This window comes from Loxodonta africana, chromosome 25 (genome assembly GCF_030014295.1).
Source record: "Loxodonta africana isolate mLoxAfr1 chromosome 25, mLoxAfr1.hap2, whole genome shotgun sequence".
Lineage (NCBI taxonomy): Eukaryota > Metazoa > Chordata > Mammalia > Proboscidea > Elephantidae > Loxodonta > Loxodonta africana.
Window position 1 is genome coordinate 39195624 of NC_087366.1, and position 19136 is coordinate 39214759.

Sequence of the window (19136 nt, forward strand, 5' to 3'; positions counted from 1 at the left end):
ATAGAGTTGTTATGCCTTTTTGTGGTTACCTCATTATATACCCCTATTTTTCTAAGTAAAAACCTAACTTGTATTGTTCTATATCGCCTTGTATCACTCTCCATATGGCAGTTCAATGCCTCCTGTATTTAGTCCCTCTTTTTGATTATTGTGATCTTTTACCTATTGACTTCCATGATTCCCTGTTATGTGTATTTTTTTTTTAATTAATCTTAATTTGTTTGTTTTTGTGATTTCCCTATTTGAGTTGATATCAGGACGTTCTGTTTTGTGACCTTGTGTTGTGCTGATATCTGATATTATTGGTTCTGTGACCAAACAATATCCTTTAGTATTTCTTGTAGCTTTGGTTTGGTTTTTGCAAATTCTCTAAACTTGTGTTTGTCTGTAAATATCTTAATTTTGCCTTCATATTTCAGAGAGAGTTTTGCTGGATATATGATCCTTGGTTGGCAGTTTTTCTCCTTCAGTGTTCTGTATATGTCATCCCATTCCCTTCTTGCCTGCATGGTTTCTGCTGAGTAGTCAGAACATATTCTTATTGATTCTCCCTTGAAGGAAACCTTTCTTTTCTCCCTGGCTGCTTTTAAAATTTTCTGTTTATCTTTGGTTTTGGTGAGTTTGATGATAATATGTCTTGGTGTTTTTCTTTTTGTATCAATCTTAAATGGGGTTCGATGAGCATCTTGGATAGATATCCTTTCGTCTTTCATGATGTCAGGGAAGTTTTCTGTCAGAAGTTCTTCAACTATTTTCTCTGTGTTTTCTGTCCCCCCTCCCTGTTCTGGGACTCCAATCATCCGCAGGTTATCCTTCTTGATAGAGTCCCACATAATTCTTAGGGTTTCTTCATTTTTTTTAATTCTTTTATCTGATTTTTTTTCAGCTATGTTGGTGTTGATTCCCTGGTCCTCCAGATGTCCCAGTCTGCATTCTAATTGCTCGAGTCTGCTCCTCTGACTTCCTAGTGTGTTGTCTAATTCTGTTATTTTATTGTTAATCTTTTGGATTTCTACATGTTGTCTCTCTATGGATTCTTGCAACTTATTAATTTTTCCAGTATGTTCTTGGATAATCTTTTTGAGTTCTTCAACAGTTTTATCAGTGTGTTCCTTGGCTTTTTCTGCAGATATCCTAATTTCATTTGTGATATCATTAAGCATTCTGTAAATTAGTTTTTTATATTCTGTATCTGATAATTCCAAAATTGTATCTTCATTTGGGAAAGATTTTGATTCTTTTGTTTGGGGGGTTGGAGAAGCTGTCATGGTCTGCTTCTTTAAGTGGTTTGATATGGATTGTTGTCTCCGAGCCATCACTGGGAAACTAGTTTTTCCAGAAAATCCGCTAAAAAAAAACTGCAGTCAGATCCCTATCAGAGTTCTCCCTCTGGCTCAGGCTATTCAGATGTTAATGAAGCCGCCTGGGGAGGGTGGGGGAGGGAACAGAGAGATAGGAGAGTAGCACCTCAGAATATAGCCAGAGTTGCTTGTCTTGCCTGGAATGACTGTTATATCTGAGATTCCCGCGGGCGCGTCGCCTATGTGTGCTGGCTGTGTGGAGATTGCCCCCAGGGGGTCTGGCCCGCTGGAGTCACGGTCAGATCCTCGGCTTCCAGCCCCACGCCCAGCGTCAAGGCTCCCCTACTGGGACGGTGCACTCTCAACTCCAAAATCAGTCGCTGCCTCCCGGGGACTTCTCGTCCCTCCAGCCGCGTGGCTGTGCCGCCCCCGTGAACCAGGTGGGCCCCCTCCCGGGGTTAGTTCAGATGGGTGGAGTAGCTCCCCGTACTTGTGCCGCGACCAAGTGTCCCGGCTGGAACGCTGTTCTCCCCACTCCAATACCAGTCGCTGCCTCCCAGGGACTTCTCCTACCGGCTGCGTCCCACGCCGCCCGCGCGACCTGGCTGGTCCCCTTCCCGGGGTTAGTTCAGGGGGTGGAGCAACACTCCATGTTTATGGCGTACCTGCGAGCAGTCCAAATCCCTGCGGGACGGTTCCCCGGCTCGGATGCTGCTCTTTCTGCTCCAAGATCAGTCACTGCCTCCCGGCGACTTCTCCTACCGGCTGCGTCCCACGCCGCCCGTGGAACCGGCTGGTCCCCCTCCCGGGGTTAGTTCAGGGGGGTGGAGCAGGTCTCTGTGCTTGTGCTGTACCTGACTGGTACGCTGGCTCCAGGCTCTGGAAACTATCGCTGCTTCCCTGTATTAGTTCGTTCTCTGTCTCTAAATCTGTGTTTGTTGTTCAGGGTTCGTAGATTGTTATGTATGTGATCGATTCACTTGTTTTTCAGTGTCTTTGTTGTAAGAGGGATCCGAGGTAGCGTCTGCCTAGTCCGCCATCTTGGCTCCCTTTAAGCATATAATTCTTATAGGAATATGTAGACAATATATTTTAGGAGATCAAAGCCTTTGTTTTATTGTCCTTTTCAAAATGTTTCTAAAATTATACAGATAATTAGGGTTATGTACTTAATTCTAAGTTATTATGCTAAAATCAGGAGATATATCTGATTTCAAATATTTTATGCATGTATCATTATTTTAAATAATATTTTATTATGTTTTTGGTGAACATTTACACAACAAATTAGGTTTCCATTTGACAATTTCTGTACATATTGTTCAGTGACATTAGTTACATTTTTTACAGTGTGTCAGCAGTCCCTTTAAATGCACTCTGATTGTTCCTTTCCCGTGCTCTAGTTTCTCTGCCCCGGTGTCTTCTCGTCTTTGCTTTAGAGTAATTGTTAACCTTTTGGTCTCATGTAGAATTTTTTTTTTAATGCTTATATAATTTTTTATTACTGCTAATAACAACATGGGAAACCCTGGTGGCATAGTGATGAAGTGCTGTGACTGCTAACCAAAGGGTCGACAGCTCAAATCCGCCAGGCGCTCCTTGGAAACTCTGTGGGGGCAGTTCTACTCTGTCCTACGGGGTCGCTATGAGTCGGAATTGACTCGACGGCACTGGGTTTGGTTTTTTTGGTTATAACAACATGTTCAGTCCATTATCTTTCACTGGCTTAATATTTGAAGTTTTTTTTTTGGCACTTGTTTAGACTTTCTTTTTATTAGAGTTTTCTTTTTTTTTTTCCTTTAGCTAATATTCTCCAAGATCAGGAATAAATTGCATTTAAACAACAGCAATGCATTGATACAAAATCATGTGAGAACAATGTTTTTATATAATTTTCCAGCTGTATCCTATTTTATACTACAGAGCTCATTGTGTGATTTTCTTTACCTTTGCTCAAAAATTCCTAAACCAGTAATATTTAAAACATTATCAATCAATGAATTATGTATTCGTATAACAGAGCCTCTGGCTAAAGTAAAATATCTGCAATCAGGGATACGTTTTCTACTGAACAAAAAACAATTAAATGACTTATATCATCACAGGAACTTGGTCACATAAATGTTTTCAAGAATTTTTTTTTTAAACTTTGTGTCTCCTTTAACTGTATATGAATACGGTAGCGTATCACTAATAGACATTTTGCTTTGAATCCTGTTTTACAGTATCTGGCCAGTTAAATAAGATAAAGATATCATCTAATAAGGAGTCCTTGGGTGGTGCAAATGGTTAGGCACTTAGCTATGAGCTAAAAAATCAATGTTTCAGATCCACCCAGAGATGCCTCAGAAGAAAGGCTTGGTGATCTCCTATTCGGAAAAGGTCACAGTCTTGAAACCCTATGGAGTAGTTCTGATCTGACACACATGGGGTCACCATGAGTCAGAATAGACTCAATGACAACTGGTGTTTTGTGTTTTTTTTTTGTATCATCAAGCATAATATCTTTTTAATTTCCTTCTTGCTTAAATGCCTGCCAAAATGTTAATAACCTCCCCAATACCATGTAATTTATTAAGACACATGGTGATACTAATTAAGAAACTCATAGACCACATGACTGTCAACACACATTCACATTATATAACACCTTCAAACTTAGTATTTTTTCCTCAATAAGTCCATAATATTTTCATGAAATATTAAATAAGAATTATCATCATTCAGCAGATAACAAGACTCAAGGTAATAACATTGTAAGTGATATATATAAAGCCATAGAGTCACATTTTGACAATTATATACACATTCAAAATTATTCTTAAATGTTAATTAAATGACTATTGGGGTGCCAATTCTGGAAACATTACTCTACGTGAAGGTTTTAATCCTTACTGATTTTCATACATAGATCAAGATTTACTTGAGTGGGTTTTAAATACAATAAATGAAGCCTATTGAGATCTGATTAAATTTTTATATTCATAAAATACAGTCAATCATGCTGAATGATTTCATTTGTAAAGTAGTGAGTGAGATTCACTTTACTAAGCATGTGTTTATTCTTTGAAGCCTGGATGCCTTACTATATGCCAGCTTTATGCTCAGCAGGTACTGGGGGGTTGAGCACCACCCCTGGCATGCTCTGGGAGAGGAGGTGGATACATACAAAGATACACATGTCATGATATAGATGTGCTTGGATATTAAAGTGTCTGAAGAGGGTTATTCAAGGAGCCCAAACTTAATCTAGGTGCGAAGGAGGTAATCCCTGTGTAAATCTTCAAAGATAAATAGGAGTTACCTAGGAAAAGGTAGGAGTCCTTGCTTGGGTGGTATAAACAGTTAAAGTTCTTGGCTGCAAACTGCAAGGTTGGAGGTTCGAGTCCACTCAGATGTTCCTTGGGAGAAAGACCTAGTGATCTACTTCTGAAAGATTGCAGCCATTGAAAAATCCTGTGGAGCACAGTTCTACTCTGACGCACATGGAGTTGCCATGAGGCAGAGTCCACTCGACAGCAACTAGTTTTTAAGAAAAGGTAAAAGTGTCAGATTTTTGTTAAGACTAAGCGCTTTTAAATATTAAGGCTATGATGAGGTTGACTTAAATGAAAGGAGGATTTTTGAGTAAAAAAGAAACTGTCAGTTATCAAAGACTAGAAAATAGGGGACTATATCTGTGTGTAGTTCCTGTCTTTAATACTCCTATTCATGTTAATTTGTAACTGAGTCCGAGTAGTTTGCAAAGAAAGTTTTAACTTGCGAAGTTCGATGCAAAAACACTAGGTACATGGAAATACTTATTGATCTTTCTCAAATATAGGCAACCTTTAAAAACATATGTTTTGCATTATATGTCTGCTGATTCATCTCATGAGAGTGGGTTGTCTCCTCAGAATTTCCTAAAACCCAAACTCCATCCAAGCTAGTACATTCCCACATGAAAGCATTCATATAGTCTCAAGATACATTTTGGTGTTAACCGTTGGATCGCAGATCTGACAGGTCTCCATCTACCTGATTTACAGAAAAGCTCACTATGCAGGGTTTTCAGTGTATAATAAAGCGCTCTGCCAAATGGTAAACTCCATGGTGGCAGGGACCTTTTCTAAACTGTTCATTATTGCATCTCCAATGCCTAAGTAATCAGTATGTATCATGACTATCACCCATGCTGATCAGAATGCCTTATTCACATAAAAAGATACCATTTTAGAGTCTTGGATCTCAAAATGGAACTTTAAGGTGAAATGCCTTGGGCCTAATTGAACAGCACTATCCTTGATTCTGTTCTCACCTATAATGTTAAGTTTCACCAGTGTTTCGTTTCACGTGTTACATTCATGAAGAAGAAGATTGAAGTGGATAGTTGATCCTCTGGGAGGGAGGATCACAGGAGTAAGTTTGTTTAGTGATTAAGCGCTTAGCTGCTAACTGAAAATTTGGCAGTTTGAACCTACCAGCGGTTCCTCGGGAGAAAAGACTTGGCGATCTGTTCCTGTAAAGATTACAGCCTAGGAAACCCTATGGGGCAGTTCTGCTGTGTCATATGGGATCACTATGAGTTCCAATCAACAACAGGGACAAAATAAACATGTTGGTTCTTTCACATCTCTAAACCACTGTAATATAAACATTGGTAATGTTTTCTTTAGGCAATATTACATTCATGTTCATATTTTGACCTTTTTAATACTGCAAAAGATAATCAATTTAGTTTTCCTTTTCAGTTAACATAACCATTTTTCTCTCTTCCAGAAATCTACATGTGTGGGCTGGAGATATTACAATCTGGGAAGTACAGTGTTTAATTGCCTAGAAATTACTAATTAATTCTAGAATCGCTTTGGGATTTTCTTCTCTTATACTTGCAATTAATCTCTTTTTCCTCTTGCAGTTCCAAACACCATTAGCTAATATATAGAGCTTGCTTGCATCATTTATTGCAACTTGTACAGTCTTATTCGTACCTATCTAACAAAATAGTATAAATATTTTAACATTTCTGCAAAATTAAATCCTTTTACCCACTCCTAATCCTGTGCTCATGAAGCCTTGTCATCTTCTACTTATCCTGTAATATTAAGAAGCAGTAGAATTTTCATTAGAATTTTTTAATCACTTCTGTTCATGTTTAAGGAGCTCTGGTGGCACAGTGGATGAAAGCGCTCAACCTTTAACTGAAAGTTTGGCGCTTTGAAACCATCAGCTGCTCCACGGGAGAGAGAGGTGGCAGTCTGCTTCCATAGAGATTTACAGTCTTGGAAACCCTATGGGGTCACTATGAGTCAGAATCAACTTTATGGCAGTGGGTTTGGGTTTGTTTTTCTTTAATTCGTGTTTACTGCTATAGCACCAAAGATAAATTAATTACAATGGATGCCTACGTAAGAATGGAGTAATTTTTTTATGTAGGCAGAAAATCATTTTAGAACCGTAATGTAAAAGCTAAGGGACATTTCGAGAAGAATGCAAAGAGTTTTACATGCAACGTAAAACTTGATTTTAAAGATGACATAGCTTCTGACATATTCATGCTATTGGAAGAATCTAGTGTTTTCACTAAAGTAATTATACAGCATTGGAAGCTACCTCAGATTTTGCCTTGAGCAATTCTTAGAACGTGGGCTTTTCCCTAAGAACTCCAAGGTCCTTTTGGAATTGGAATTCCAAACGTAAGTTAGAAAGTGCAGCCATCTAGTACTGTATTTTCGAGGCTAGTTTGGTGTGTGAATTACTTACTTATGTGTGTGTTTATTTGTTTGTGATATTCTACCTCAGGTGGAACACCCTCAGAGGTCTAAGAAGGCAGTGTGGCACAAACTGCTGTCTAAGCAGAGGAAACGAGCAGTGGTCGCCTGCTTCCGAATGGCTCCCTTATACAATCTACCAAGGTCAGAATTTGTTTAATGTGTATGATAGATTACAGTTATTTGCCCTAATAAGGGATAGGAGTCTAGCCTCTAACTAAACATGAGCCCAATAGCCCAAGAGAAGGATAGGACAGTTTTACTGCTCTTCTGTGTAAGATTTGATCTTGTTTTTCTTTGTTGGATATTCCCAGAGAACTGTGATCTGAAATGCAATTGTGAAATGACTCTTAAATATCCAGGCAGATCTGCTCACTTGTGTGAGGCAAGATGAGTAATTCGGAGCTCTTTCTTTAGGGTCAGACTACCTGGATTTGTGCCCTGGCATCTCTGCCGGCTGGCCGTGTGGCTTAGGTCAAGTGACTGATTGTAGTTTTCTCATCAGTGCAATGATAGGCCCTGCCTCACAGAGCTGTTTGGATTATTTAATTGGTCAGTGTATGCAGAGCGCTTAGAGCTGTGCTTGGCACAATGAATCTTAATTGTCCTCATTATTATTGTAATTATTAGCATCAGGTGAAAGATTTGATGTGGAACTGACTTATGGGAATAATGCAAATACATTTGACACACCCAACAGTCTTCTCTTAGGGGTATAGCAGGCATATCCATTAAAAAAGACATAACCTGGTGCATTCAGGTCTGGCTTGACGGCCTAAGGAACCATTTCAGCCTTGCAGTTCCCCTACAGACTGTGCTTCCACACTCTGAACCAGATACACATGCTTGACTCCCATGCCTGCTGCACAGAACTCAGCTCAGCTACACCCCTTTATGAAACATCTCTAACCCAGTCACACCCCACTACCCCTTTCAACTTGAATGCTTCTGCATGTTTGTTTCCAGACCACATTTATAAACACCTTTGGTGGTAGCATTTTACTTCGATATTGGGGCCGTTTGTCTCTCTGATTCAGACATTGAGAACCCTTAAGAGTTTTGTTCAATTTTATATCCTCAGCACCTAGAATGCTACTGGGTCCACTGGCACTCAGTAAATGAATGAATGAATGAATAAAGGCAGGGATTAAGAAAAAAAAAAAACAAAAATTCCAAAACAAACAAAACGTCACACCTTTGCCTTGAGCTTAGACAGTGTTGTACTTTGGAGATGATTGGGGAGGTGAGGGTCCGTCCACACTATTTAAGTTATTTGTCTTTATAGAAGATACAGCGTGAGAGTTCAGAGGCTGACCTTTCGGTGGAATCAAGTGCAGGCCTCACCTGGGTTATCCGCTGTTCGTCTCTCCTCAACTTCTCAGTGGTTTTCTCTGATTCCTTCTAGTCTTCACTGGTCTTTTATTTCATAGATCACTTATGATCAGTTCCCTAGAATTTAATTATTGGATCTGTACTCCCGTATAGTTCAGTTTATATATTTTGTGTTAGCATCCTCAGGGTCTCTGTCTATAGTTAAATTGAACATGGAGTCATTCCTCTGTTGACTTTTGTTCCATTATTTATCTGAGCCACTTACGTCATAATAGCTACCACCCAAGAGCATGTATGTGATGTGCTTTTCATTGTTTATTTCATTGTAAGACAAAACAAATGTAGTAGAGGTCATCCTAGTTTAATAAGTGAGAAAAATGAAAATTGGGATAGTGAAATAACTTGCTCAATGTCAAAAAGTTTAGAAATGACTGAGCCAGGATTTAAACCCACGTCAGTGTGGCCCAGAAGCCTTGCTCTAGCCACTGCAATGTGTTGCCTTCCCGATCAAGAACAGAAAGTTTTGAGAACAGGTGATCTGGTGATAAGCAGCTCTGAATACCTTTTCAATTTTAAAAAGAAACCCTTTGTTTGAAATTGTGCTTATCTTCTAGGCATCGAGCTGTCAATCTCTTTCTTCAGGGATATGAAAAGTCTTGGATTGAAACAGAAGAACATTACTTTGAAGATAAACTGATAGAAGATTTAGCAGTATGTTTTTAATGGGGTTATAAAGATGAAAGAGGGTTCGGGCTTGGTGGAATAAAGTTGGGGTGGGAAATTCTCATATAATATTGAAGAAAAATATCATTACAGTATGTTGGTCTTAGGAAACTTTTGGTTTCAGTTATTACTATATTCAATGTTTAGGAGGAGGTTCACTCTTTAGATTTCAGAGCAATCTTAGCAACATCAGGTGATTTGGAATTTAAGATAAAAAATACAAGTTTATTATTCACTAAACTTTGACACAATTATTCTCTTAAACCCTTCCTCAAAGTTCCTTCGAATGCCCCAGAACCAGGACAGAACTATAAAAGGCTAAAAATAAGCTGAAGGTTAACAGAAGCCAGTGAAACGTTTCCCATTCTAAAACCTCCACAGGGCAGAGAAGATGGGCTGAACGGGAGACCAGCAGACAGCCATGTAGACAGCCAAGTAGAACATCAGTCTAGCCGGCTGTTAGGGAGGATTGTTACCGCCACTGCTGTACACAGGAGCCATCATCTCAACATTTTATAAGTCATGAGCCTGTTTTAAAATATGATGAAGGCTTTGGGCCATCTTCTCAGGGAAATACATAAGCATACTGCCTCACAAATCTTTTTTTTTTTTTTACTATGTATCACAAAAAGTTTGCTCTTTCAACATCTTAAGTGTGCAATTCAGTGGCATTAATTATAGTCACGACATCATACAATTGTTACCACTGTCCATTTCCAAAAATTTTTTTGTCATCCCAAACAGAAATTAATAATCCGTTAAACAAGAACTCCTCATTGCCCCCAACTACCAGCCCTCGGTAACCACTGATCAACACCTGTCTCAATGCATTTTCTGTTCTGGATATTTCGTAGAAGTGAAATCGTATAGCACTTGTCCTTTTGAGTCCCACAAACTTTTGCAAACTAGTTCAGAAGGCTTCGTGATTCCCAAGTTAAAAACTTGTCGAAATTTTTTTTTTAATTGTGGTAAATATATATGTAACAAAACATTTGCCATTTCAACAATCTTCACCTGTACAATTTAGTGACATTAATTATGTTCATGACGTTGCCAAATTTTTTCATCACCCTTAAAAGAAGCTCAGTGTCCCCTAAGCAATGAGCCCTCCTTTTCTGCTCCTTCCACCTGCCCCTGGTAACTATTAATAAACTTTGGTCTCTATATACTTATCTATTCTAGATATGTCATATAAGTGGAATCATACAATATTTGTCCTTTTGTGACAGACTTATTCCACTCAGCATGATGTTTTCAAGGCTCATCCATGTCGGGGCATGTATCAGGACTTCATTTCTCTATGGCTGAATATAAAAGTTACTTCTTTAACTCACAGATTATTACGGGATATAATAGATAAACTAATTCACTTCTTTAAAAGCCTAACTATCTGATTGCCCTCATATTTTTAAAATGAATTCAATTTGTCTTTAGAATCAAAACAACCCATGAAATATTTGGCTGTCTTGTAGAAATTTGCCCGGAACTCAACAACATTAAGCCTTAAGCCAAGAAAGAAATCTTTATGTAGAAAGAAAATCAGTCTAAATGAGTAAGTTAATGAAGAAATACAATTCATTAAATCAGTCAACAACAAAAACAAAAATAATCAAGATTAATTAATTCTACAGCCAATAAAAATGATTAGTCAATTTCCTAGGTGTTAAAATTGTATTTGGTAGTTAATTTTTTAAAAAACTTCAAAGTAACTGAAAATGGAATAAAATTAATATTTAAGGAGTTCAAGTATTAACTCATTTAACATTTGTTGACTGTAATTATTTGCATGGGCAAAGAAAATGTTTCATTTCATAATCAGTTTGCATTTCTATGTGAACTAAATTTTTATATTTGAGGTGACAACATATTATTGCAAATGTTTTTAAATTGAGCCCTCCCTAGAGCTAAAATCTGTGTACCAAATACACTTTCAGCTAGTTATTCAGCTAATAGCATTCAGAATTTTTAAATGGATATAAGTAATCTTTGCTCATACTGTTTTTTGGTTAAATTGTAAATATCTCTGTTTTAAGCTACTTAGCTCTCCATTGGTAATGTAATATATATGCGTATAACACACACACATCACACATGCATATCAACAGCAGAAAGAGAAGGACTTTCCTTTCATTTTCTTTGTTCCAAACCGTCATAGTTCACTTGGATTTGAGTGGACATTTCATCGAAATGTGAAATTATATAAATTTGACTTTTTTGTAGAAACCTGGAGCAGAACCTCCAGAAGAAGATGAAGGCACTAAGAGAGTTGACCCTCTCCATCAGCTGATCCTTCTGTTCAGTCGAACAGCTTTAACAGAGAAATGGTATGGTTGGGAAGGTTCATATGAGACATAGGAGGCACAAATAAAGTCTGTGTTGGAATATTTTATGTATCACATATTCATGTTTCAATTTCGTCTTCTTATTAGAAGAAAGAGTTGTTCAAAGAATGACCAGTTTGACATATACCTGTGTACCTTGCTCCCTCTTAGCTATTCATTCAGTTTCAGACCTGGATATGTATGTGTTCTAATTTTTCTTAACAACTTGGAAATTAGTTTATTTAGTTGATTCTGATTCTTCTTATAAGATGGTTTTTCTCTTTATCACAAACAGTTTTATAAATAAAGCAAAAGAGCCTGGAGCTAATTCCAGTACCAAAAATATATGGAGATTGATGGTGACCCAAAATTTCCCAGGTAGATTGTGACTGCACTGTGGCATGGGTGTTAGGAAACCTTTGGGGATCTGATGAGCCCTCATCTCAACTTGGAATTTTCTTTGAGATCTATTTTAAGGGTATTCCCCCATTCTTCTTGGCTCCTACAGTCTTAGTCATGAGAATTCACCAGAGCCACGGTTAAATAAGAAATACGCTCCTCTGCCTGATAATCAGAACGACCTCAGCCTTTGTTCACTGCAAGGGGCACTTCATGCATTTGCTCTGTAGAAGAAGCATTTCAGAGGTGATAAAACCTTTGTCTGCCTCTGTGCTGTGTGAAAGAAAGCCTACTTTGCCCCAGGCTTTGCCTATTCTCAGCAAAGCCTGGGACATAATTTAATTGGCAATCTCTACCCACATGAGTCTCCTCAGAAGTCTTGAAGACTTGCATGCCATAATAATGTACATTTCTACCTAGTAGCAAATGTGATCCATCCTCTCTCTCACTATTTCTCTCTCTCTTATTATTTCCTAACTAACAAAATCATCTCATCCCTAAGCATAGAGCAACTCTCTGTCTGGCATTGTCAGGTAATGAGGTATTTCTCATAAGTGAATTTTTCTGATGGCTGAAGTTTAAAGCTGCTAGAATGACTTTGCAGATTTTAGGGGTTAATTGGTGGAAACCATTCTTAATATATTAATCGTTTCCATACTTCTTTAAAATAAAAAGTTAATAAACATGTTTTAGCCCTGATTTTTAAGGATCATCATTATGACCATCTTATTTTTAACTGTATAGTAACATGATAATTTGCGGTGTCTTTCTATCAAAGGAGCCCTGGTGGTGCAGTGGTTAAGCGATACGGCTGCTAACCAAAAGGTTGGCAGTTTGAATCCACCAGCCTCTTCATGGAAACCTTATGGCTCTGTCCTGTAGGGTTGCCGTGGGTTGGAGTTGACTCGACAGCAACGAGTTTGGTTTGAGTTTTTTTCCAGCAAATGTCAAATGTCACTTCTGTTGTCAAAGCCCCTACTTCATTTAAATTTGCTTGTCTCAAATTTTGTAGTTAGAAAAAATTAAAGTTGTTACATGTGCATGTAAATCATTAGACCATCTATTTTGTGAGTCTTGAAGCTCTCTTCTGTAAGGTAAGGTGAGATAGTCTTTGAGAACTCTGAGGTCTTTTATTTCTGTTTCTGGTATATTTTTGTAAGAATGATATTGCCAAAGTTTTGTGTTAATTTAGTTTTAAAAAGCATACTTACTGAAAATGAGCAAAGATTATTATATACAGTGATGGCATTTTTGCATATCACGAGTACCCTTCTACTTAAAAATTGATTTTTTTTTTCTTGTTTTCCGTAGCAAACTGGAGGAAGATTTTTTATATATGGCTTATGCAGATATTATGGCAAAGGTAAATAACCATCCTTTCTGATTTTTAATGTTCAGTTTTAATAAAGGGAAATCATTTTCATCTAACAAAGGATAAGAATTTATGTATTTCTGGAATAAAACAAAATATTGGTGAATCTCAGAAACATAATTGGCATTAAGCTCAACTTCCACTTGTTGCATGAATCTCTGCTATAATTTCCTTGACAAGTAATCATTGTTTAATACTTTAACATTTTACTTATGGGGGACTCATTAATTTTCCAACAGTCATGCATTCAACAAATATTCAGTGGGCATTGAGGTACTGGGGATAGAATGGTGGATAAGAAAGAAACACATGTACCCTGCCTTCCTGGGATTTATCATCTGAGGGGGAAAACAAGATTTAAACAAGTGATTACAAATACTCTGATAAGTATAATGGCAGAATAATTATTAGGTGTTTTGGGCTCAGGTCACATAGCATAGTAATGGGACCTGCTTAGTCTGAGGCTTACCCACTAACCCACTGCCGTTGAGATGAGTCAATTCTGACTCATAGCGACCCTATAGGGCAGAGTAGAACTGCCCCATAGAGTTTCCAAGGAGTGCCTGGCGGATTCAAACTGCCGACCTTTTGGTTAGCAGCCATAGTACTTAACCACTATGCCACCAGGGTTTCCAGTCTAAGGCTTAGGGAAGTTGAATGTCGAATGATAAGTTGTCCAAGAACAAATAGTAACAACTAGTATTTACTGAATATTTATTTCATTTAATCCTCAAACAGGAGGATGATTGAGGAGGTGAAGATAAAAGAAGAGTCAAGGTTTCTTTAGAAAATTGATGACTTGGCAACTGGGTAGATGATGGTGTAATTATTGAGTTGGAGAGCACAGACTAACTGCAGGCTTGGGTGGGAGAGGAAGATGACAGAGTAAATTGTGGGCATATTAAAGATGCCTGGGAGACATCTAAGTGCACGTGATCAGGCATTCATGTCAGGCATTCAGTATGTCAGGCAAGGCGTATAAATACGGATGTGGAATTCATTACCATTAGATAGTAATTGAAGCCAGAGCAGTGGATTATATTGCCCATGAAAAGAAGGCTTAGGAACCTGAAAAGACACTGAAATGTAAGAGATAGAATAAAAGAAGTCCAAAAAATGCACACACACACAAAAGAATCTCAAGTGTCAGGTGATTTAGGAGGTATGGGAGGAAGTGTGTGGTCATAAAACCATGTTCTGTTGAGAGGCCAAACAAGGTAAGGATTGAAAAATCTACAGCATTTATTACATGTACGTTATGGAACTATGGTGAGGACAATTTCAGAGAATTGGGGTAGCAGTAGGAAAGGGGCATTAGTAGTGGCAGTGCCATATTGTAGGAACGTGAGTTGTGACTCAGATGTGGGGAAATGTAACACAGACATTACTAAGAAGATTAAGAGGGAGGAGAAAGATGTAATAGATAGAATCATGAGGTTGAAAGGGAATTATTTTGTTTCGTTTGCCACTTGTTTGCCTTTTTTTTTTAAGAGAGATTTAAACATGCTTAAATAAATGGGGAAGGGGCCAATAGAGTAGACGCATGAATAATTAATGGAGTCAGGTCCTTCAGTAGGTGGGAGAAGAGGGAGAGGACAGATTACGTAGCATTAGTGAAAAGAATAGCTTTCTCACTTTAAACTATAACCCACAGTACAAACTATATTTAGCTAGAGTATTTATGGAAATATCAAAACATATACTTTGAAAGAAAAGCTTCATGAAATTATACCCTTCCTGTGAGCAAAAGAGAAAACAGTGATTCTTATCTGTATGGTTTGCAATTTGGTTTGAACAAGGCAAATGTGTGAATAAGTAGTATGTATAGAAAAAAAAAATTTTTTTATAGTATAATATTAACCTAACAAATAACTCTATGTTATGAAAAAAACAGGTTATTTAATATTTTAATTTTGTAAACGTATAAAATATATATAATTTTCTTTTGGTCATGAATTCATTGCTCGTGTTATTGAAGCTTTTTGTATTTTGTATACTACATATAGTTAAACAATGTTAATGATAAGAATCAAAACTAATATGAATGATTACTATTCCATATTAAATTCTATTGTACTTTCTGCCTCAACCTGTGCCTGTTGACTTCTTCTTTTACATGTATCAGAGTTGTCATGATGAGGAAGATGATGATGGTGAAGAAGAAGTGAAGAGTTTTGAAGTAAGCTGGATTTTTCTAGACTTATCTTTTGTGTATTTTGAAACATTATTTCATAGCTTATAACTGACATTTATGTTTCTTGCTTCATGGCTTATTGCAGCTTATCATGTCAGAAGCTGGATGGACAAATCTGAGTCCTCTAACATTTGCTGAAGTTAAAACCAAGGGGCATAGAATAGTGAAATAATAAAACCCATATGTTCAGAATGAGTGTTCCTGAGAACCCTCAAAGATGAGATTGCTTCAAATTTTCCTCATCTCAGTGAATGTTGTGGTCTGAAATTCCCAACAGAAATGTGAGGATGATACTGACTGAAGAGCAACACGACATTAAGTTTTTGATGAAACACTTGGTTTGGTATTTCCTTCTGAATTGAAGAAGTTTTAATGATTTGGCCCATGTTGACTTCTACCCAATTAGGTCACTCATTCCTTGTACATATGTAGGTGGTAGCACACGATGCCGTTTGCTTGCATGAGGTAGGAGCGCATTTATTCCTCGGACTGCATTCCATTTTCTGATTATTTTCTCAAATATGCTCAGCTTTTAAGTATTCTATATGATTTGAAATGCCGCTTTAATGTTAATTAACCAGAGGGAAAGTAAATATTCTGCCCCTTTGCTTCTACTGTATTTTATTTTATTTTGGAGATAAGCTAGTTTTTGCTAACCATTTTTGTTTATTGGTTCCTTTTTTTTTTTTTTTTTTTGGTAGAGTTTTCAAAAAGAAATGAAGTGGAAAGAAATAGACTAGATTCTTGTTTTTCTTTTTTTTAATTAATTTACGTGTCAGGACATTGAGCTAGTAATCTGGAAATATGTCAGTAACTAGCAGTGAATATTTCATTAGAGAGGGCCCATGAAAAGACATGGCCGAGGAATGGACTTAGAACAGTACCCCTTCCAGTAACAATCTAATATGAGCATCTCTGCAGCATTGAAGTCAATGTGTAAAACATTGAAAAACAAACAGTTAATTTGAAAATTAACCGGTGATTACTGCCGGCTGAGAAAAATGCCATAAGATGCTTAATTTCCTGTATGACACTATGTTTTCTAACATGTGTATAAACTATTCTCAAATTCATCTTTGCTGATAAGAAAGTATAGCGAATTAGAATGAGTTGTGGGCGGCAAAGCATACTGTTTTTCAGAAGTGCATACCATTTCTGCTCTCTCAGTTGTCTTCAGAGCAATTGTTTATTGCTATTTTGCTTCTTGTCCTCATCCTTCCTTAAGGTCACAGGATCCCAACGCAGCAAGGTAAAACTATATATATGTGTGTATTTGTCTGGGTCTGAGTTTCAGTTTCTTGTGACATTTACCTTTATTAGACCCAACATCTTGGATTCATTTGTAATACGAGGTCTTGAAAATCTTTCTATGAGTTTGAAGCTCCAATGCAATTGGTTTCTTCAGGACCCCTTCGTAACACAGGTTTATCCTTCTTACAATTTAAATGGTTCATAATTTAAAAAATTATTCTCCATGTTAACTTTGAGCTGCATACTGTGCTGTGATAAGAGTCCAGCCCTTCAGAATATTGACTTTTGGCTAGGGAATTTCCAGCCCAGTATTCTGGTCTCCTCCCTCTTGGTGGTTTTTTGTTTTGTTTTGTTTTTAATACCAGTCTTGTTTTATTTGAAAATAGGCAAGAAAAGTGGCATTGCTGGTGAGATATGAAAGAAATCTGTATTTTCATTGTGTTATTAATACCTTCAATTAGTGATTGGAGAGTGTGTTCCATGGTTTCACATTTCATGACAGTGAGGAACAAAATGACTGTTCCTATCTCTTAATAATTGGAAGAGCTTGAAAAATTTACTAATGAGAACACTTTTTGTTCTAGAATTATAAAATTCTTTACTTTATTTGGACCCTGTTAAGCTTACCTTCTATTTTCATGAGGCTATTGAGTTGGAAAATCAATCCTAAACATCCCAGGAAGACAATACCGAAAATGACTTCAGTAAAAAAAAAAAAAAAAAAGCTATTCAGTTTTTAAGCTTAAATTATTCTGCATTGCCTTCTGTGAAAAATGAAGTATTTGCTGTTAATGTCAATTTAAAATATCAGGAAGAATCTATTCAGAAGGAACAGATTATAATACTTTGGACTCACTATTTTATTTGGTGGAATATATGGCTCTTATAACATCTCATGGTCCTTACAAACTTTTAAAATTGAATTTAAAATTGAATTTTTATGGATGCTATCAGAGGTAGCTCCAATCTGATGGATATAATGGTCAATGGCATATAATGGATATAACACTTAATAATATGTGATGGGATTAAATGATTGGTAATAATGGAGTGCAATAATATTTTGGTAGATTTTTTTTATATTTTTATCACTAATTATCTCAGATAGAATTTCTAAGACTTGCTGAAGGACAAAAACATGGAGGAAACTCCTAATAAAACCAAACATTTAATCTTCTAGGCAGCACCGAAGTTCATGCCCCAAGTGTGTTGTTATCTGTGGAATGGGGGTGGATAAGTCTGGCAAGGACCAGAGGGTGGTGCTGGCCCATGAAACATTTTAATTTGAGAAAGGAATGCAGTTTCTGGGAGATCTGAAAACAAATCCAATCGAGTAAATGGGGTCTAATTTTGTAACATTGGAAAGCTTCTTTATTCAGCAAAGAAGGCTTAGAATGGCTAGTAGTAGAAACTTGTAGTTAGCGTATGGACTTAGGTCAGGCTAAGAAGAAATCAGGTAAAATCTGAAGCTTCACCTGAGAGAAAGAGCCACCATGCCTTTGAATTTGGAATGGCAGGCAGGTTCACTGACAGTCACACCTGACAAATAATCACAGGATAAGGGATATGGACCAGCAGGTATACTGTCCTAGCACAAAACAGGATTTTAAAGTTGTTGGTAATTGCCACATATGCTTAAGTGTAATGCAGTAGACAAGATTTAGGAATTTCCACTTCTAAACCAGTTATTATATTAATCTACAAGTGATTCGGGACTATAACTTAATATTAATACCTAATTTTTGTAACATGCTACTATTCACAAAATACATGCCCTGTAAGTGACATGAACTCACTTTTTTTTCCAATTGGAAAAACAGAGTATTTTGTACAAACACCTATGAAAATACTCTTCTCCGAGGTTGATTACATGATACCAATGAAACTACTATAAAAAATTTGAGCAGGCAATTGGATTTTTACTTTCTTACTATAAACTTAATAATCTACAGGACTTTTTTCATTAAAATGTATGGCTTTTGACATCATTTAGACAAAGTTTAGTTGTGGAATCTTTCATGTAAGTTACAATGAAACTGAAACGTTACTTGGCAGCTTTCAATAACTCCGATAATAAGTTATGTTAAAGGAGTTTGGAAATAATACAAAGTGTGGTAATTGAATTTCTTTCTTATAACTGACTTGTTATTAATATTTACTGTAGTTTTGACTCAAATTCTCCATTTGTAAAGTATTCAACAACAGACACTGAGAAGAAAAGAGAAGTAGATATGAAAGAAAAATGGCATTATAAGCAAATTTTTCCATGAGGAATAAAATAAGGCTCAAGAAACATGGAAAATTGGGAATAGGGACTGAAACGCCCTCAGTGTTTGCAAGCAATTTTTCTTTTATCACATGTATTTTTTATTGATATGATCCTGTGAAAACTTGCCTGATTTAATTTGATAGTTTAATTCCGTTTTATCTATAATATACGTAAAGGTAGTTTTCCTACATCTTATTTACTTAATTTATTGAATATTTAACTAA

The 19136-nt window shown here is 36.8% G+C and overlaps 1 protein-coding gene across 1 annotated transcript in view; it reads left to right on the forward strand.

The window, feature by feature from the left end:
- The window catches only part of LOC100676989 (ryanodine receptor 2), a 362795-nt gene that overhangs the window by 251860 nt on the left and 91799 nt on the right, over nucleotides 1–19136 (forward strand). The window contains exons 62-68 of the mRNA XM_064276716.1: nucleotides 6060–6104; nucleotides 7083–7195; nucleotides 8998–9094; nucleotides 11327–11430; nucleotides 13138–13189; nucleotides 15324–15377; nucleotides 16618–16641. Coding sequence (XP_064132786.1) covers nucleotides 6060–6104; nucleotides 7083–7195; nucleotides 8998–9094; nucleotides 11327–11430; nucleotides 13138–13189; nucleotides 15324–15377; nucleotides 16618–16641 — 489 coding nt within the window. The remainder of the gene's footprint in view (nucleotides 1–6059; nucleotides 6105–7082; nucleotides 7196–8997; nucleotides 9095–11326; nucleotides 11431–13137; nucleotides 13190–15323; nucleotides 15378–16617; nucleotides 16642–19136) is intronic.